At 39.2% G+C, this 22,669-nt stretch overlaps 1 protein-coding gene across 8 annotated transcripts in view; it reads left to right on the plus strand.

Annotated features, from left to right (window-relative positions):
- The window catches only part of LOC126412521 (vascular endothelial growth factor receptor kdr-like), an 864,770-nt gene that overhangs the window by 695,550 nt on the left and 146,551 nt on the right, over positions 1-22,669 (plus strand). For 4 of the 8 annotated variants that reach the window (XM_050082155.1, XM_050082154.1, XM_050082156.1 and 1 more), the window contains 3 exons: positions 3,335-3,506; positions 21,991-22,133; positions 22,331-22,517. In XM_050082155.1, the coding sequence (XP_049938112.1) occupies positions 3,335-3,506; positions 21,991-22,133; positions 22,331-22,517 (502 nt within the window). Of the gene's footprint in view, positions 1-3,334; positions 3,507-19,074; positions 19,199-21,990; positions 22,134-22,330; positions 22,518-22,669 lie in introns of all 8 variants that reach the window. The other 4 variants (XM_050082152.1, XM_050082150.1, XM_050082157.1 and 1 more) reach the window with 3 other exon arrangements.

Raw genomic sequence — 22,669 nt, forward strand, 5'->3', positions numbered from 1 at the left:
TCATTTTTCACGTGACATACTGAAAGCTTTGGACCAAGGCAATCAGGTAGATGCAGTATTTCTTGAGTTCTGAAAAGCATTTGACTCAGGATCTTGCCTGCTGTCAAAAGTATGATCATATGGGGTATCAACTGAAATTTGTGATTGGATTGAGGACTTTTTGCAAGGAAGGACACAGCATGTTTCCTTGGATGGAGGGTCGTGTCAGATGTAGAAGTAACTCAAGGTGTGTCCCAGGGAAGTGTGTTGGGAGCCTTGCTGTTCATGTTGTATGTCAATGACATTGTGGACAATATTAAGTGTAACCTCAGATTTTTGCAGATAATGCAGTTATCTACAATGAAATACTGTGTGAAAGAAGCTGCATAAATATTCAGTCAGATCTTGATAAGGTTTCAAAGTGGGGCAAAGATTGGCAACTAGCTTCAAATATTTATAAGTGTAAAATTGTGTACTTCACAAAATGAAATAACGTAGTATCCTATGACTATAATATTAGTGAGTCACTTTTGGAATCGGCGAACACGTACAAATACCTGTGTTAACACTTTGTAGGGATATGAAATGGAATGATCAAATAGGCTCAGTTGTGGGTAAAGCAGGTGGTAGAATTTAGTTTATTGTTGAATAATAGTGAAGTGCAATCAGTCTACAAAGAAGATTGCTTACAAATCAGTGGTGTGACTGGTTCTAGAATATTGCTCAAGGGTATGGGACCCATACCAGATAGGACTAATGGTGGAAATTGAATGTATACAGAGAAGGACAACACAAATGGATACAGGTTGGTTTTAGCAAAGGGATAGTGTCACAGAGATACTGAAAAAATTGAACTGGAAGACTCTTGAAGATAGTTTACATGTATCCCTAGAAAGTTTATTAGCAGTGTTTCAAGAACAGATTTTAAATGATGACTCTAGGAATATACAACACTCCTCAATGAAACTGTCATAGGGATTGTGAGGACAAGATTACATTAATTACAGCATGCACAGACACATCAGTCACGCGTCCCGCACTCCACGTGTGAATAGAGTGGGAAGAAATGCTCATAACTAGTACATTGGGGCTTACAGTCTGCCAGGCACTTCACAATGGTTTTCAGAGTGTAGATGTAGATGAAGCCCTCGTCATTTAGTCTTCTATTTTGTCACTTCATCAAAAAGGTAGATTATTCTAATTTTACCCTGCTATCATCATAAAATTCATTTTTAAATTCGGGTTTTTGCTCCCTGTGTCATCACGAGGTTCACTTTTGATTCTTACTACCTGGCCCTCAACATGAAACACAATGTCTTGTCTTCCCTTGCCACTCATCATTGCAAACATGAATCAGTCTAGTAAATATGCCACCTTGTGCATAAAATAGGTCCATAAAATATTAATTGAAAAGGTAGGAATCTGATAAGTGCAAAGGTAATACCTGTGAAGGAATTCATAGCTACTTCAGAACTTTAATTTCAATTACTTTATAAGTTAATTTGTTTCTTTAGAATTTGAATGATATTATTGGAAAGTAGGAATGGGAGTCTTTATATGAGTGGTCACTAAGTCTTCAAATACATATTAGCTCTTATGATATTTGCAGTTATCCATACATTTTGATTAGCAACACTATCATAAAAAATGCATACACTACAAAAATCAGTGTACCAGAAGTAATGATCTGAACAGTGCATCAAAGTGAAATTCAGCCTAAATAACTTTCCGAAATCTTATATTGCAACATGTAAATTGCAGTAGTGAACTGTATCAATGTCAGATAAAGATTAGAGAAGGAAGTTCAGCTACTTGGAAACCAGAAGTGTTCCGTGGGGTATGCAGAAATGGTCAGTTTCAAATAGTGTTGATTTCATGCTATTGCTTTTTCCCCTGAATGAGTACATTAACTTCACTTTTGACCTAGACTAAGGCCATCAGCCTAAACCAGGGAAACTATCCTGATCCATCCCACCACCACCACCACCACCACCACCACCACCACCAAATCTTATCGACAAAAGATGATACGGTAAATAATATTTACCAGCCACCTTAGTGCCACACATTATATCAGGTCTCGCCCCTTTAAAAAAATCTTCCTACATTGCTCCACTGTAACAGTTTGACACCATGCTAAGAGACATAGCACATTTTTAATGATATGTTGCTTCTGGGCAGTGGCATCACTATAGACCTTTGTAATGTTGATTTTTTCCCCATTTATATGAGGAGCTTATCAAAATATCATCTTTATAATGTCAATAATATGTAATGTAATCTCATATTTCTGATTCAATAATACTTAATACCTTGAACATCCATGAAATACAAATAAAACAATGTATTAAGTCCACAAATTAAATTAAAAACTTGACACAAAGAAAGAAAGGGAGAGAATCAAGCACAGTCAGTCAGTCAGTCTCTGTCTGTCACTGTTTGATGTACCGGTACATGAAACACTGAACATTCAGGCTTTTTAGACTGGAGAATGCTAGGAAAAAAGCAGAAATAAAAAAAGATAAGATATTTGTGTGGATAAATGTGCTACCTCAGACACTCAACAAGGAAATGTAGAAGAAACAAAGCAAAAATTGAATATTATGTCTTGCTTTTTGATTACAGTATATTAAAATATTTTGTTGTTACATCTGAATTTGTAAAAATGCACTTGCCAATGAGTAGAAAGTCAATTTTCAGAACATTAATTAATTTGTTATCAAAAATAAACTATTTCTGCAATACTGCCTTAACATCAAATTCATTTGCTTGATACAAAATTAAATTTGAATGCTGCCCAAAAGCACATAGGGTGGCACAGAGCTACTGAAGTTTTGTACCAAATGTCACTATACTAAAATTTGTTAATAGTCAGTTATTTGTTATGATGTTCAGTAACTATTATCTTTTAAGGTTGTTTGATGTTCGTTTATGACCTCTAAACATACTGCACTTCATGAAAGTGATAGTAAAGTTATTACACAGTTGTTAGACTGTTTGTTAGCTATGTTAGTCTCTTGTAAATTCAGTGATTCTCTCAGGACACAAAACAAAAATAAATACATTTTTATATGTAAGTTCTAATAAAACCAAAATAGTCTTCAAACATTGCATGAAATATAGTTGAGTAACTTGTTCATCTATATATGTTGTTATTTTTGTGTTTTAATATATTTCCATCATTATTGAACTTTTAAAGGGAGTTTGCAACATCTATTAATTTCACTCAGTTACTAATGGAATCTTATGTTTAACTGTTCATTACATTTGTTTTTATTTTTTAATAAATTTAAAAAGTTTTAATTCTTCAAACGTCTTTCAAATCTGGTAATATTGCTTTTATTTAATACTCAAGCTGCATATTGGTGAAAATGATGACCTTGGAGTCATCGGATATGACCAGAAGGTGGGCTTCATTCTGGAAAATGTCCAGGTGATAAACAATGGATTCTATAGTTGCTGCGTACTTCCTGGTGGCATCTGCAGTGAAGACGAATGTCCTCGTCAATATTCTCTTGAGGTGCTAAGTATGTAGTGAACTCTGAGTGTTGATATTGTTTTTAACGGTTGCACTGCTATTAAAATATAGAAACTTGTATTCGATATTCTATATAATATAGGTTCATAAAATTTGGTAGTTGTAGCAACAGTAATAGTTTTTAAATTTGCAATTAAATTCCCTTTGTCACATCAGAATCATAAAGGAGATATAAAATGAGCAAAAAGCAATTAGTGCCCAACACAGTCCTATTATTATGAAATATGAGATACGTTATTTTGTAGAATGCTATACATTGTTTTAAACTGAGTCTCTTCTATTTGGGGTGTGCAGTGCACAATTTCCTGGTTGTATTTTAGCCAAAAACACACAATGTCATTGTCAATTGAGGGTTGAGAGAGGATATGACAATTCACTACAGCATGTAGCCAACTTGCAACTGGATAGAAAACAGTGGCAATTAAAATGAATGCACAGACAAGATGATGGTGTCAGAGACTTGCAAAAGACCAATATCTATCACAGAAATACATGATGCTATTGTATGGCTTACCATTTTCCTACTTTTATCTCCCAGTGTTACCGAAATTGTCAGTGTATTCGTTTGTATATTACTGTGGGGGTGAATTAGATATTGCAGGTCTAAAACCTCAACCTATCTTACATATTGTAATTAATGGATATCAATTTCTATTTTTCAAAAGTATTTTACAGAATAATGTCATAACACACAGTTGATGTAACCACCGTAACAAATCTAAAACAGTACCAAAGCCATCAGAGTTTTTGTAATTTTGACTGTTTATGGGGGACATTTTCTTAAGCAGACTAATACAACTTCTGCATAATTTCAAGTCTCTGGATCATGTCCTCTGAATACATAGATTTATGAAAAATACTGACCACAGCTCAAAGGAGGAAAAATAAATGTGTCTGAGGGGAAACAATAAATCTTTGATTTGTGCCATTGTCAAATATTAATTAGCCACTGTTGCAGTTTGTCTTTGTAGTGTAAATAGTGGACGAGGGGGTTGTATTTGAAACTGCTGCTCCCTGTTGCTACACACATTGCGTGAAGTCCTTCAGTAGTCTGCAGCTGTAACATTTGCTGTGAAACACTGACTCTGACTTTGGATTTCCTATATCTTCCAAATTGACAGGAATTCTTCTTCTATCACATTATCACACAGTTGTTACCTTCATAGAGGACTTATCCTCTCACTCAATTGTCTATCACAGTAAAATTCTTTCCACACTCATAATGTTGACGCCTTAATTTGTAATACCTGTGATTGTTGTTTGGACTTTCCCACATGCTGAAACTGTCCTCCTGACAACCATTTCCTTTTGGACTACATGTCTTTCTTGCAGCCATTTCACTTTAGCTCATTGGACTTCCTATTGACTTCATTCATAAGTCACATATTATTGTATACCCTTCTTTATCTGAAACCTTTTTTTGTGTTCTCCTCTTTCTTCAATGAACTGAGGTACTTCTCTTGTCAGACAAGGTTCCTTCAGTTACTTTCCTGCTAACTATGTGTCATATGCAGGAAAAGCAACCACTCACTTAAAGTAGATTGGTGCATGGAGCAAAGAAACACACAACAGAAAACAGCATTCACACTAGCTTTTGTGCACTAGCTCTTTTTCTAGCAATAGCACTTACATTCACACAGACACAAACACAACCACAAGAACACCTAAATGCACACTCCTGTGGCCATGGCAAGACTAATTATTTTCTTGTAACTGTATTAGTCTGCCTAACATCTGGGATTGCCCTTTTTAGGGCTATCTATTAATCTACAACTGAATTGTCTACTGTGGTATTCCTTAACATTGTGTCTACAACTGTAGGGAATTTCAAACACACTTCATTTTTCCTCATTATTTACGTATCCCACTGCTTCACACTTTACTTCTTCCTTCTGTGATTCCTGAAGTTTAAGAGACTCATCAGGAAGAATCAAACTTTTGAAAATAAATTGGCAAGGAGTTAGCTGCTGAACAGTGTATTTGTCTGTACTATCTGACATTTATTGCTGGACTAATTAGTCTTTCCCTCTGTCATTCCTTGTGCCAAGCCATTATTCCCCAAAACCTCTACCTTCTATTTCTTTTACTACAGTGTTGCAACCAACCCCCCTGCTGATAGACAGTGCTATATCATAGCCTGGAATTTTAGTGACACATTTAAACACACATTTCATCATAAAAGCTAAAACTGCATGGTAATTTCAAAAACATATAATGGAAAAGTCTTCGATGAGTATTTTGATGTGTATTACACACACATTATACATTAAGCTACAAAATATGCAATCTGGTGCCTACTATGTAACTTTTGTCAAATGTTTAACAGCTATTCAAATGGTGCATTTTATTTTTCTGGCTGGAAAAAAAAAATCTCAGGTTGTTCCATAAGGCTCCATATTAGGCTCAGTCCTGTTTCTCTTCTGTGTTAATGACTCACCATTAAATATCAGGTCCCTATCAATTCTGTTCACAGATGAAACTTCTGTCTTCGTTGAAGGTCAGGATTCGGAAAAAATTCCCAAATCTGTGATCAGTACCCTCAGTACCTTAGAAACTTGGTTTCAGCTAAATGAGTTGAATCTAAACATACGTAAGACTCACATGATGCATCTAAAAACCAAACGGTCAAAATGTGAGCAGATTAAGGTTGTACACAACAACCAAGATATAGAAGAAGTTGACTCAGTCAAATTTTTAGGTTTAAATGTAGATAAAAATTTGAGCTGGCAGGCACACATTGAATACTTAGCAAACAAACTGAGCAACTTTGCATTTGCAATCCAAATACTATCAACTGCAACTGACTTGTACACATATAAAGTAGCATATTATATTCAAGCTACTTTAAATCCATTATTAGGTGTGGTCGGTTTTTTTTTACGGTGTAGATACTAAAAATACAGAAGGAATCATTGAAAACATGTGCACTGCTAATCACAAAGAACCATGGCAAACATTATTTAGAAAACTTAAAATATTAACTCTGCCATCCTTATACATAAGAGATTGTTACACTTTTGTATACCAGACATGAATTATTTGAAGGAAACCAAGCTAGGAACGAAGAAAATTTTATGCTACCCACCCACTGCCTCAGACTGTGTGCCCAGGGACCTCAATACATGGGAATGAAAATTTTTAATAAATTAAAAGGGAACAAATTGATGCAGATGAATTTAGGTCCACTTACAAGAAAGCTGTATGAGGTACTGACACTGAAGTGTTACTACTCAGTGAATGAATTCATACAGGACAAACTGGAAATTTTAGCTGGATACAGTGCATTACATATTCCAAGAAATATCCTTATAGTGTTGTTATTTATTGTAGTGCTATTATTTATTAGTGTAAAAATTATTGTAAGCGTATTATTAATTTTTGACATGTCTTTTGTACGCAAACCAAATGGATTGCAAATGTATGTCATGAGATGAATGAAACACAATTCACTCACAATTCATAGAGGAAAAGTCATTTTATATGCCTCAAATGTGATGCATCTTTTGCATGTTTGTGAAGTTTTGAACAATTCCAACAGATGTTAGGGATTTAGTGAGCCATAAAAAATGGCTCCAAAGAAGGTATGAACATGCCTAAACATTTCTGTGCAGTTGATAAGAGTACTGTTAGGTGACCTCGTGCGGGTTCGGGGGTAAGAATAGGCCCACGGTATTACTGCCTGTCGTAAGAGGTGACTAAAAGGAGTCTCTCACATTATGTGATGATCCCCTGTAGGGTTTGACCTCCTTATTTCCAAATTTTCTGAAGAGCGAACCAATTGAGGAAGGGTGCCTTACATGGTGCATTGTGTCCATAGTGCATTGAGATCTTTAGCCTGCTTCCTTGTCGTCGCATTGCAGTCCCGCTCGTTCTCCATCTCTTCGGCGAGGATACATTCCTGGGTGCAATTTCCGCTATGCACTGTGCAGTGTCGCTTTCTGCGGAGGTGACAACCGTGGACGTCTTAGCACCTAAAATCCAGCATGGTAGCCAGTCCGTTGTGGTGGGGCCACCATGTACCCTGTTGGTTGTAGCCCCCTGACAACACAGGGATCACTATGCTGATGCCGGCGCCGTTAACTCCCCACATGTGCCAAGGAGTAGATGCCTATCTCCCTGGAGCATCGGGACTCCCAGCAATGGCGATCCTGCCTCTGGCCCTTGCTGAGGCTGGGTGGTGCCCGTGGGGAGGGCCCTTGGTCGGAGTGGATGGTATTGGCGGGTGACCCACAATGAAGCGTGGTACATCATCTCTTGCTAGTGGCCAGCCGCCAGCAGTCTCTAAGCATTCTAGGGCTCAATTCAATGCTCAGACATACGATCCAAAATCGTTCCCCTCCCTGGCCACACTGTGGGAGGAGCGAAAGGCTAAGGATGGCAGCAAGACTTATTTGTCCTGGTTCCTAGTTTGTACGAGAGCTGATGGGGAGTCTTTCATGGCGACGAAGCCTCAGTTCTTTGTAGAGCATTTAGAGGACAAGTTTGGAGAGATGGAGGGCTTGTCAAAAATGCACTCTGGGGCTGTTTTAATACAAACAGCATCCTCTGCCCAGTCACGAAGGTTACTTGCTTATGACAAGTTGGGGGATGTTTCAGTTACCATCACGCCCCATAAGACTTTAAAGTGGTCCAGGCTATTACATTCCATAGGGATCTTCTTTTGCAGTCTGATGACGAGCTGCTCGCCAATCTAGAGCGGCGAGCTATTCGTCCGGCGCATTCATGCGGGTCTGAAGGAAAATCAGGTTGCTACTGGTGCCTTCGTCTTGGCCTTGGAGGTTGGTACATTACCGGAGAAAGTCAAGGTGACGCTCCACCGGTGTGACATCAAGCCCTATATCCCACCCCCGATGCAGTGCTTTAAGTGCTGGAAGTTCGGCCATATGTCTCTCCACTGTACTTCCAGCCTCACATGCCGAGATTGCGGATGCCCATCACATCCCAATAGTCCATGTGCCCCACCTCCGATCTGTGTCCACTGCAGAGAGCATCATTCACCTTGCTCACCAGACTGCAGGATCTTGCAGAAAGAGCGGAATATAAGTCACTGGACCGACTGACCTATACTGAGACTAATAGGAAATATGAAAGACTCCATCCTGTGTGCATGACTTCCTCATACGACAACAGTGATAGCCCCATCTGTTGCACCAATTACGGTTGGCTCTCAGAGCCTTAAGACGACACCTGCCCCCTTGATGGTGAAGAGGGCACTTCCCTTCCTGTTGCTCCCGCACCATGTACTTCAGGGGCAGCCCCCCCCCCCCCCCCCCCCCAACCATTGAGGACATCCATCTCCACTACTAAGCCAGAGAAGCGTAAGTCGTCTTTGGCTTCTCTCACTAGGAAGGGGTCCCTGGAGTCACTCCATTCCCAGGTTCCTACCAGTGGCAAAGCAGACACCCACCATTGGATGCTGAAGAAGCCCCAGGTAGCTGGTGGTAGGGCTTCGTGTTCCTCTTCAGTCTTCTAGACTGAATCAAAGAAGCTCTGCCAGCTACAGCAACCCAAGCATCAGTGCGAGAAATTGAAAAAGACCTTTAAGACGAAGGAAATTGTGGTGGCACCCCCCACCACCATCGTTACCTACCAGCGCTGTGTCTGAGGATGGGGTGGAGATTCTGGTGTCCGCTGAGGACCTAGAGCTTGCTAGTCAATCAGCCACGATGGATGTCACTCCCATAGGTACTCAGTTGGTGGCAGCAGGTGACCCAGTGCCGTAATCTGTCTCCTTGGTCCCGTCACGCCTTTTTCGGCCATGGACAATGTCATTCTCCAGTGGAACTGCAATTGTTTTTTCCACCACCTTGCTGAGCTCCGACAACTTCTCAGCCTTCACCCTTTCCTGCTCTACATTGCTCTACAGGAAACTTAGTTTCTGGTGATTCGAACCCCCGCCCTCCATATCCCTCTTCACCAAACACCTTTAGAGGCTGTCGCTGTTTGGGTGTGGACGCCACCAAAGGCTGTTACTGTCTGCAGTCTCTATCTTCCACCGGATGGTGATGTCCCGCAGCATGTCCTGGCTGTGCTGGTAGCCCAATTGTTGCCCCCTTTCCTGTTACTGGGCGACTTCAACGCCCATAACGTTCTGTGGGGTGGATCAGTGGCAACAGGTTGAGCCAGTGCCGTTGAGCAAGTGTTGGCACAGATTGACCTTTCTCTTTCAAATAATGATGCCTTCACATATTTCAGTGTGACGCATGGCACGTACTGAGCCATCGACCTTTTGATCTGTAGCCCTAGCCTATTACCATCTACCCAATGGAGTGAGCATGACGACTTGTGTGGTAGTGACCACTTTCTGATCTTTTTGTCACTGCCACAGCATCACTCTTCTGGGGGCCCTGCAGATGGGGTATGAATAAGGCTGACTGGGACGTGTTCACCTCCATTGACACCATTGAGCCTCTTTCCAGTGACACCATTGATGCGGTGATTCACTCAATCACCACCAGCATCGTTACTACCGCAGAATCTGCAATTCTGTGTTCTTCTGAGTCCCCTCGGCCTTGGTGGTCACCTGAGATCGCTGAGGTGATTAGCGATCACAGGCAGGCCCTCAAGCATCAAAAGCGGCATCCATCATTGGAACATCTCATTGCCTTTAAATGGCTTCGTGTGCAAGCCTGCCGCCACATTCGCCAACACAAGCAGGAGTGCTGGGAAAAGTATGTCTCCACCATTGGCCTCCATACCTCTCCATCGCAGGTTTGGGCCAAGATTCGGTGACTCTATGGCTATCGGACCCCCGTCAGCGTACCTTCACTTTCATTGAATGGAGCACTCTGTACTGACTCGAACACAATTGCACACCGCTTAACGGAGCATTTTGCTCAGAGTTCCACTTCTGCGATTTACCTGCAGCCCTTTTGCTCCCTGAATGAGCAGTTGGAATGACGGGGCTTTTCATTCCACACGTGCCACCCTGAATTGTACAATGCTCTGCTCAGTGAGTGGGAATTCCAAAGTGCCCTAGCCGCTTGCCCTGATACAGCTCACGGGCCAGATCGCATCCAGCCAGTGATGCCTCCTAGACCTTTTCAACCGTATCTGGGTTGAGTTCCCATCGCAATGGCGGGAAAACATCATAATCCCCATATTGAAACCTGGAAATAACTCACTGGATGTGAACAGCTACCGCCCCAGTAGCCTCACCAACGTTCTTTGCAGGTTGCTCGAATGTATGGAAAGACGGAGGTTGAGTTGGCTACTTGAGTCTCAGGGCCTTCTGGCTCCGTCTCAGTGGGTTCCGTAAGGGCTGCTCTGTCACCGATAATCTGGTCTGTGTGGAGTCTGCTGTCTGTAAGGCCTTTGCCTGCCACCAGCATCTGGCTGCCATCCTTTTTGATATGCAGAAGGCGTACGATATGACATTGCGATATCACGTCCTCTCCACGCTTCATGGGTGGGGTCTTCAGGGTCTGCTCTTGATTTTCATACAAAATTTTCGGTCACTTCATTCCTTCTGCGTGCAAGTTGCAGCCTTCCATAGTTCTGCCCGAGTTCAGGAGAATGGGGTCCTGTAAGGATCTGTCTTGAGTGTTTGCCTCTTTTTAGTTGCAATTAATGGGCTCGCTGCAGCGGTGGAAACATCTGTCTCAGCTTCCTAGTATGCTGATGACTTCTGCCTATACTATAGCTCCACTGGCATTGCAGCTGCTGAATGGCAGCTGCAGGGTGCTATCCACAAGGCGCAGTCTTGGACTGTAGCGCATGGGTTCCAGTTTTCGGCTGCCAAGACCTGCGTTATGCATTTCTGCCGGCGTTGCACTGTTCACCCTGAGCCACGGCTTTATCTTGACTGCGAACCTCTTGTTGTGGCCGCTCCGTGGTCTTTGTGTGGACCCTGAGTCATGTCGGCATCCCGGGAAATGAACGGGTAGACACACTGGCCAAACAGGCTGTCAGTGCCCCGGCCTTGGAGATTGGCCTTTCACAGTCAGTTTTGTTGCAGAAGGTACTTGGTGCCTGGGGTGATGAATGGCGCACCCTGCCTTTACCCAACAAACTTAGTCATCAAGGAGGCTACAGGTGTGTTGCTCTCCTCCTTGCGAGCCTCCCACAAGGACTCAGTTGTTCTCTGCCAGCTACTCATTGGCCACACCTGGCTGACGCGTGGTCATCTCTTGCAACGTGAGGACCCACCTCTCTGTCGCTGTGGATCAGTGTTGACAGTTGTTCATATCTTGTGGGCCTGTCCATTTTTAACTGTGCTCAGGCAGACGTTTGCGCTGCCAGGTACACTCTTTGAACTTTCATTGGATGTCGCTGCAATGGCAGACCTAGTTTTGAGTTTTTTTCATGCAGGGGGCTTTTATCGCTCGATCTAAGGTTTTTTTTTTTTTTTTTTTTTTTTTTTTTTTTTTTTTTTTTTTTTTTTTTTTTTTTTTCGTTTGGCCTTTGGCCTATGGTTTTAGATTGTGGTTTTTAGTGTTTTTCTTGGTGGTTGACTTTTCTTTTTTGTTTTCATGGTCAGCCAACCACTGTCATACTGTGTGCTTTTGATTCCTTTTGTCTGTGTATTTGTGGTTCTATGTCGTCCCTTGTCATCTCGGTTGCTTTTCTCTCTTTTTCTTTCCCCCCTTGTAGGATTTTATGGCCTTGGAACAAGGGACCGATGGCCTTTGTAGTCTGGTCCCTTCAACCCCCACAAACCAACCAACCAAGTATTGGGTGATGGGCAAAGAGATTTAAAGTGCCAATAAGTGGAGGAAGTGAGCTCTACAATGGGACTCGTTTGGGACACTCTGTCATAACCACTGCTACCAACATGGTGAATGTGTGCATGCCGTTATTCATGGAGACCACCATCTAACAATTAGATAAGTTTGCTCTACAGCTATTGGTGAGCATTGGAAGTGTGTGCTTTGTTGAAAACTCTTTGATATTCAAAGGTGTACTGAGGATGGGTTTCTGGAACTCATAACAGACCACAAGATTAAAAGAAAAAGCATGTCATCTGAACTACTCAAGTAGTTTGAGGCCAATGGGAAGGCTTTCCTGTCAGTGATCATTACAGGTGTCAAAACGAGCGTGCATAACTTTAATCTGGAAATAAAAGCCTGCCTCTAGAGCGATACCACACATGGTTACGAAACATGGAGTAGTTCAAGGCTGCTCCATCTGGTGGCAAAGTCATGATGACACTATTTTGGTATATCATGGTGTCATTCTCATAGATGTCACCAAGAGGATCACTCATTAATTCAGGGCCCATGTGAAGATGAAAAAAATGCAAGAACCATTTCTGACTTGTTTGGTCTGATGAGAATTGGAAAAAATCTTCGGCCAACACAACAGTCCACACCCTTATGCAATTCTCTGGTTATGGGAACACATCACCAAATTGTGTTGGAAATCATTGCCTCATCCATCCTAAAGCCCTTGGACTTCCATCTTTGTCAGTCATGTAGAGGTTCTCCATGAGGGACCAGCCATGATGATGATGATGGTAATGCATATAATTGAAACATGGCTACACGTGAAGGACAAGAGCTATTATCAGCAGAGATTATATGCTCTTACACAACACTGGCCTTAGAATATGATGGAGAGTACGTAGGAAATTAGTACATGGACAAGAAATGTTGATAGATATTGTAACCAAGTCTAATCCTTAATAACATATACGTCGTGAGAAAAAAAATCTGTTCCACATTATTTATTGAATGAACCTAGTACCATGCATAATGTGGAATTCAAATGTGTTCTCACATCCTGACTTACTCCTCCTCCTCCTCCTCCTCCTCCTCCTCCTCCTCCTCCTCCACCACCACCCCCACCCCCACCACCCCTCCCACCCTAAAATGATCACTGGTATTATGTACAAGGTCCACAAAAATTTTCTACACATACCTTTTACTTATTGTACATGATCTCTTTTGAAGTACTCTCATCAACAATTGATACCCCCACTCCCAATGCAGTTTCTGCTTCCGGACCAGACATGGTACGCCTCTTGCTGGATTGTGCGAAGTGCTGTCTCCAATTTCCTTTTATCTCCTTTATCGCTGCAAGTCTTCATCCTTTCATCAGGGTTTTCAACTTTGGAAATTAAAAAAAGTAGTTCATACAAGCCAGATCTGGAGACTGTAGGGTGAGGTAGCACAGTGATTTTGTTTTTTTGATCAGTAGTCATGCTTGATTCGTGATCATCCAACTAAAGTATTACATTCATCTGCACTCTCTCGGGCAGCCAGTTTTCGAATGGCACACACAATTTCCGTGACATTGCTGACATTAGCGTTGTTGATAGACATCAAATGGTAATCATTAACTTCAGTCCGTCCATTTTTAAACCATGTGAACCATTTGTAACACAAAGTACAGCATATGCACACATCACCGTAGGCCTCCTGCATCATTTAGTGTGTGTCTGTAAAGGTTTTCTTGAGTTTTGCATAAAATTTAATGCAGATGCATTTCTCCTTTAGTGCAGCATGATGTTCTACTGAATACAGCTCTGTACAATAACTAACAGACATACAACAGTGAAACATCTGACAGTTACACATTAAACACAGGCGTGTTCAGGAATGCCAACCACATTTTGCTCCTACACACCATTGGTACGAAGTTATGAATGTTCTGGAATTTTATGAACAGACCTCATACTAGGAATTACTCTAATTTTCATAGTATGATGTTGTCTGAATTATATATAAGAAATATTTATAGAATCTTGGTTTTGTTCAGTTCATTTGAGAGGAACGTGTCAAAAATAATGCTCACTAATATTGAAAATCCAGAAGTAGTAGGTAGGAAATAGAATTATATCAACTTAGAGAGAAGTATGCATTTTGTTTATGTATTAAAAAAAAGTGTGTAATCTTATCATTTGTAGACGTTATGAGGGACATTTAGGAAATAATGACTATGTACACACCAAGTGCTGATCCCTAAACATTGTGATGCATGCCAGTTAGCTCGTTTACCCATCTCAGAGTGAGCTGAGTTTTGTTGCCAAACAATTGTACCTCTTTGTTGTGTAACCCTTCAAAATGGCGGTGTCTGTTGCAAATGCTGCCTAATGCAGAGTGCGTAGTATCGTTCATTTTTTTGAATACACAAAATGTTTGGCCTATCAAAATTTATAGGAAAATCGAAGAGTGTTTGTAGTGATACTGCAGTGAATGGGTCTTCAGTAGTGTGGAATGTTGGCGGCAGTGGTTTTTTTTGGATCCATGACAATGCGTGACCTCGGACATGAGTTAGAATGCAGCAAGAACTTCATTGTCTCAAATGGGAAATTTTTGGGCATTGTCCATACAGCCCTGATTTGGCACCAAGTTCTTTTCACTTATTCCAAAAACTACAAGAATTTTTGGATGGAAAAACATGTGCAAATGATAATGAACTCAAACGAGCAGTGACATCCTGGCACAGATCTTTGGCGGTAGAGGAGTACAGCACAGGAATTGAAAAATTAGTCCCAGTTGCTGTAAGTGCCTTGACAGATTTGGTGACTACACTGAAAAATGTAGTAAAGTTTTGTGTTGATGTCTTTAATTTTTATTTAGTTATGCCAAAACATTTGCTGCCTAGATGATCCTCATACCAATGTTTTGTAATATATCAGTATATGATTGACATCTCCATTCACAGTTGCTTTATTGTACATACCAGTATCATCTATTACACTTGTAGATCTTGATTGTTTTTGGAACAGGAGGATATGCTAATTCCTGTCCACTCAAGTCTTACAGGTTTCAGTGAAAGTTCCAGAATGCTTGGTATCACTAAACACATTCTTAACCACAGGAGAGTTGTTAATGTGTTACAACATGTAATTTAGTTTTTGCTATGTACTTCTGAAGTAAACAGATCATCCTGTCATTCCAGTGTACACTTTGCTATACCAACCCACGATGCTGTGAATGGGTCCTGTTTGGCTTTGGGCAGTCAGAGGCACTCAGTGGTTTTCTAAGTAACTATGTATGTGGTTTTTATACTGTGTCTTTATTCCATCTTTAAAATGCCATTTTGCCAGGTGCTTGTCTTCATGACATTTCCAGTATCCTTAGTGGAACATACATTGCTTCTTGGGAAGTACTGAAAGTACTGTCTCTCGCGTCTGAGGTAACATGGCTCACAAGTTGTTCTAGTGCAGCAATCCCCAACCAAGGGGTTATTATGCAGACCCCCTGTTCCCCATCCACACACACCAGTGTAAAATGAAAAATCCTGAGGGGTAGAAACAGAATCTGTTTTAAAATTATCTCCGTTGTCAAAATGTTGGTAGACGTTAATATATAACATCTTGTAAGTCACCAGAAGCCATATGATATGAATCGCGGAATAAAAGCTTCAGCTGCATAAGTCCATGTACTGTAATCTTGAGCGATACAAATCATTGTAGCTCCTGCGTATTCTCTGTTGTTATCGGCTTACCTTGCATACGATTGCCTTCACAGTTGCTCCTGTCTTTTTGGAATTCAGAAAATAACTTACCTTCTTGGGTGTTGTCTAGCCCACTTCCACTTCTTTTCATATTGCAGTTGTAATGCATTTACTTGCTTTCTTGTCTCTCCCAGTAATTTCGACATGCATCTCACTCCATAGTTGATGAACCCACCCTCAAGTTTTGAATGATCTTCGTGTTAAGAGATCATCTCTTATTGTCATGAGTCAAAACTGTTAATACGAACTATGCATAAACGTTTAGTTTCATAAACATAAAAAATTTGTTTTGAAAATTTAATTAGCGTACCAAAATCACTTGAGGTCAGCTTTACTCTTCTATTCCTCGCTGTCACAATCTGTTGTATGGTAGTAACCATGTGGCATCATTAATAAATTCTAATAGTAGCTATTTTTTCAGATTTGACATTTGATGTAAACTAGTTTCTTCACCTCGCAAAGACAACACTATAAATAGATTTTCATAAACAGAATGACATTGTTTTGATGAACGTGTGTCACCAATAGCCATTATTATTGGAAGAAACCTTAAGAATACCAATTCCATTCGCCACAGCATACTTGAGTTATGGTAGACTTCCAGCTGTGGTAGCAATGAGAACAAACGTAAGGAACTGAATGAACTTGGTACATAAAGTCTGCTGTGAAATTGTGTACACCAAACCAAATATAAGAATTATTGTTAGAAATATGCAGAACCACGAAAAACATAGAAAATGCTTCAGTTTGTCATTGATCATTAAGTAAGTAGTATTGCAAATATTTGCTCACATTAAACATGTGACTATTAACTTTTTTACAGTCTAATGTTTAATTAGGTCTGAAACTTTGTTTGGGGTATTAGATGGCATTTTGTCTTGGCCAGGGGTAATGGTCTCGGAAAAGTTGGGAACCATGGTTCTAGAGCAAGTGACAAGAGTATTGGTCTGTCCCATATTGGGTGGGAAGGAGATTTGAGCTTACGTAAATACTGATTCATGAATGTATATTTGCAGTATATGATATGGCTCAGGTTTACACCTTCATCACTAGTATGTCAAAGAAGGGTAGATTTTTATCTTCCTCTACTTACGTGATAAATGAATACTGATGTGTTGACTAGTGTGATGTTTCAGAGACTTATCGAGGCATTCCTTACTATGGCTCCAAATGATGAAGTCATCTACGTACCTGCACTGCACCATAGGCTCCCAGGGTGCTAGTCCAGCACCTGCTTTACAAATGGTTTCCAAAAGACTAGGCATCTCTTTCCTGCTGTTTGTAGGAGTAGCCATGATGCACGTTGAATAGTCCCCTGGGGAAAGGGAACCGGTATTATCTACTGACTCATTTTGCAGCACATTTGTGAACAATAATTAATCATTTGAACCAGCCAGAATATTATTTGGTCAAAGTTCCATAATCCTTTCCCTGTTTTCCAAATGGCAGCAATGCCCACTTCTGATACATCAAAGCCCAGTCTCTCATGGTGTCAGATTTTGCTCTGTTTTCAATCAACTAAATTTCCATCATTGCTTAGTTTGAGATTAACAGTCATATGTGGTAATGTTTAATTGACTCACTCAGACAAATGATACTAGTAAAGCTTCATATCCATGCAAGAGACAAGTACAACATATGACCTTCCAAGACTCTACAAATATTGACACCTTTTGGTAATTTTTATGTTGTATTTTGCGAACCATGTAATTATTATGCATAAATATCAAGAAGAAATGGGAATCAGTTAGGAGACAAGTGGAAATAACACCTCAAAACTTACTAAATTATTGACTGATTAGCAGGATGGAAACATTTGCAAATTTGTATATGTAGCAAGATGAGAGAGGGAGAGAAACGTATAGCTTCAAATATTGAGATAAATTTAGATATATTAACATTGTATTATTTTTACTATCAAGTTGATCTTTTATCAGAGAAAATAAAAATCTAAAAACTTTAAAAAAATATACATTACATTATCTATAAGAGGATACATCCATATGTCCTGAATAAAAGTGATCACCAGCAGAAATTCAAATTGTAAACTGTGATTACTAACTGAACTTCCAGATAGTCTTGCTTTAGAGAGCTTTTGCAAAGACTTCACAGATAAGAAAAAAATCTGTAAAGGCGGTTGATAAACAAAAGAACGATGCAGTAGAGAAAAAGTAGCAAAAAAGGGAAATAAAGAGGGGATGATTATCAGGAGGAAGGAGCAGCAACATAAATCTGTGAAAAGTCCAGGAAGTTACATAAATCCATCCAGTAACCCAGTGTAGTTCATCATTTGTTGCTGTTAATCTATTCTATTCGTTTCGCACATTTCTTCTCTACATAATATCTTCAAAAGTCCGGCTGGTAATCATACTTCTGCACACACTTGTAAGTCACAAAGTGGCTCTTCTGTCCAGAGAGCTCTGTAGATCATAATCCGTTCCATTCTGTAGATTTATCAGCTATAAAAATTAAAATCTCTCATACACGTGCTTCAGTAACAGTTTGATTTGAGCTCTGAGATTTAACCCTTTCTGTTCTAAACAGACTGTTTTGAACCATTTCAAGTAAGCTGACAAATAATTTCAATGGTTCAGTCATTTAGCTTTTGTGAGAGTAGGTATTATTCTTACTTTGACAATAAAATGAAAAATTTTACATTAAACCTGAAACATAATAAAACTGATGGTTTCTAATACAGATACATATTAAAATGATGATTTGCACTATAATATTGTACATAATCATTTGAAGGTGGATAAAATTGTTACATGCAAAGTGTAACTAATACGAAGATAATACATAAAGTTGTGGATGTGATTTTGTATTCTTCTAGGCATTAAGCTGGTTAGCTGTACTGCTCTCTACTTCAGTGACACTGTTCAAATAGTGCAGAAATGTCTTTATCAGTGTTATCAAAAAGTGACATATGTGAATAAACTGCCATAAGGCATTACATTAGTTGAAAAACCTTGAAGAATGAAAATCTGAGCTTAGAAATTTAGTGGTCGGAGAGAAGGGAAAAAAGTGGTGCAGAATGTAAAAATGCCAGCACACACTCTTTCTAAAAGCATTAAAAAGTGCAGTATGTTTCTATATCATTAAATTTTACGTTCTCTTTCAAAACAGTAGTATATTGTGAAATTCTCACATTGCAGATGTTTCATCCCAGGGTGGGATACAGGCTCATTATTAAAAAAGTAATTAGAGGAGACATTTGCTCGTGTACTGCAACATATGGTAATAATACCCAACAAAAGTTCTTCTTTCTCTCAGTTATGAGTAAGTTTCAACTGTGTGCATTTGTGTTCTGCTTCTGTAGTTGTGGCGTCTTATCCCACCCTGGCATAAAATATTAACAATGTTTCCTCTTTTAGATGAGCATTTAAAATTATAAAATAACGTACCTTTAAGTTAATTAATATTAATTCAAATTGTTAATACTAATATGTGTTGTTAGTTCTGTTTTATTTTTGCAGCAAGTAAAAATAAGCATCTGCAAGTATTTCAAACTTGAAGATGCATATTCAGTAACTAACATTAGTACTTGAAGCCAAATCAAAATTTATAACCTTTAGTTTCACATGAATTAAGTGAAGCTGCATGTTAGTCTTAAATATTCAAAGAAATTGGTTTTTATTGTATGCACAGTTACTGCAATTTTTTATTTTAATTTGCTTGCTGTAATTATCTCTGTAGCTGTAATTTTACTTCTTGTGTAAAAAATTTAAGAACATTGTAAGGATTGAGCTTAATAGATGCTCCAGTATGACACAAAACCAACATCCTTATTTTGAGTCATGGAATGCATAGAACAAAGAGTTTGTTTCTTATTGTTTGAACATTCTGTACTTGCAAAACATTCTATTCAAGTAATATTCACTTAAGTATTTGTCATGTCTGTATAACAGTGTATAATTCACAAAAAGTTAATAGAGGACACCTAACATCAAAACTTTGGAGCCTAAGGGACCATCTGTCCTAATTATGCTCTCTTACTTGCCAGGAATTGCTGTTACTATACTCCTTAAATAAATCTAATGAAATTGTTAGCAACTCCTTCCCAGGTTTTCATAATGACCACAATTTATTTCTGTTTGCTTTGCATCACTTGAAATTATGACAAGATATGACATAGATCTCATTCAATAAAATTTTTGGCATTTCCCTGGACAACTCTTTCCAAATGAGAACTGTTACTGTGGTGTTCAGAAAACATCTTTCTACATGATCCTTTATAGGCACTCAATCACTTTTACAGATAATTACCAAAATAATGCATTCTCCTGTGTTCTAGAATACATTATCATTCTATGACTGTACTGCTGAAAATAATTACTTCGAATTTTTTATGGGGTTTTGTGAAGGTAGTCAGTCAGCAGCATATTACACTTTAAATTATTTATCTCTGCATTTGAGAAGTATGAGAGATAATGAAATAGCAGTGATCACAAAGTAGTAATGATAACAAAAGGATATAGTAAAACTCTGTGTCACTCGCATAGGGAATTAGAGGACAAGATTAGATTAATTACAACATGCACAGAGGCATTGAAACAATCATTCTTCCCACGAGCAATCTGTGAATGGAATGGGAAGAACTCCTGTAACAGGTCAAGCCCTGAAATGAGATAATCTCTTGATATCGCTCCCACATCATCCACTGTTGCTCATGTAACCTTATTAACATACTAATCAAACAATGAGATTTCCAGACCAGTATCCGTACCCCACGGTTCCTACTCGTGCAGCCATTCCCACTGTTGAACATGTCTTGTGCACCCAACCAGTGCCACTTACTCCAGCCGCAACACTTGTGAATCATACAACATAAAAGGCAAAGTAAAACATTAAACCATACATGTTGTCTACAGCATTTTATATGGGAATGTCTGTTACAAGACTGGCTGAGCCCATTAAGAGCTATTGAAGTAGTGCTTGTTTCAAGGACCCCCAGTACCAAGTTGTTGAAAATTCTCCATTGCATAACTTAAGGGACCCGAGTGCTTTACTATGTTGCATGAGCTATTTTAATCCCAACACTCAATTCTAATTTCTCTTAACTCCGGAGGTTGGAACTTCTTTTCAAACGTATCTATGCATCTTGACTGGACACCTTCCAAGATTTAAATACAACCTCTACCCTCTCATTTTTATTTATTATTACGAGGGTAATCCCAAAAGTAAGATATCCTATTTTTTAATAAGTACATAGACATGTTTATTTCTACAATAGTTTGCATCAGTTTACAGCTTGAACATTTAGCTGCTTTTCGACATAATCACCATTTCTGCCGATGCATTTTTGTAGATGCTGTGGCAGTTTCTGTATGTCCATGTCATACTAGCTCGCCGTCATGCTGTTCAGAAAGTTATGAACCTCTTCTTTCTCCTCGTCGTCGGAGCTGAATCACTTTCCGGCCAAACTTTTAACCAAGGGAACATGTGATAGACACTGGGCGCCAAGTCAGGACTATAGGGTGGGTGGGTGATTATTTTCCACTGAAACTGTTGCAGGAGAGCAACTGTTAGCCGAGCGATGTGTGGGCGAGCGTTATCATGGAGAATGTGTACGCCCTTGCTCGACATTCCTCTTCTCCGGTTCTGAATTGCCCGTTTAAGTTTTTTCAGAGTCTCACAGTACCTGTCAGCGTTAATTGTGGTCTCAGTGATTCAGCTCCGATGACGAGGTGAAAGAAGAGGTTCATAACTCTTTGAACAGCATGGCAGCGAGCTGGTATTACATGGGCATACAAAAACTGCCACAGCATCTACAAAAATGAATCGACAAAAATGGTGATTATGTCGAAAAATAGCTAAATGTTCAAGCTGTAAACTAATGTAAACCATTGTAGAAATAAACAGGTCTATGTACTTATAAAAAAAATAGGAGACCTTACTTTTGGGATTACCCTCGTGTTATTTTTATTTTTCTCAATTTTATTAATTTAGTCATGTATTGTCTTTATTGGTGTTTACTTTTTCATCTTTCTTGCAGAAATATTCTGTCCATGTGATGCATTTTTTCATAATAATGTGCACATTTGCCAATTTATTGTCTGTTGTTTCTACAGAACATGCAGATTCTGTAGCAAGACCAGCCATTGATGAGACCCATTTGCAACACGTGAAAGTTGGTGAGAATGTGACTATAGAGTGTAGAATTACTGTACCCACTTCAACAAGGTATGATTTGGAATGGATAGTTCCAAATGAGGTGAGCAGCGTTTAAATTCTCTTCTAGTTAATTTGTTGTATCTTTAATCTGTGGAGAGGGACTTGGGAAGCTACAAATAATGTAATGATGAAATAATTTTTTATAAATATAAATAATGTATAATGGTGTTCTGATATGATACAGCATTTTGAAATTATGCACCCATATTTGATTTTTTGACTCTTGTTTCTTAACAGAGTGAACGTATCACAGTAGAAAAAATAGAGATAGAGCCTCCAATGAGCCCTGGGCACCATTTAACAACAGGAAGAAGAAAATTAAAAATATTTAATGCAAAATTGGAAGACACAGGGATCTACACTTGTAAAGTGAAAGATCATGCAAAAAATACCAACAATGAAACGATATATTTGAAAATTTTTAGTAAGTAGATTTTACTAACATATTTTTCATCTACTTTCTTAAAACATTATTGGCATCAGATTGATTGAAAATTATTGTAGCTGAAATTTTGAACTGCCATGTATGTTTTAAATACATTTACATAGCAAACACCAAACTAGTGGAGAGCATTG

Source organism: Schistocerca serialis, chromosome 7 (assembly GCF_023864345.2).
Source record: "Schistocerca serialis cubense isolate TAMUIC-IGC-003099 chromosome 7, iqSchSeri2.2, whole genome shotgun sequence".
Lineage (NCBI taxonomy): Eukaryota > Metazoa > Arthropoda > Insecta > Orthoptera > Acrididae > Schistocerca > Schistocerca serialis.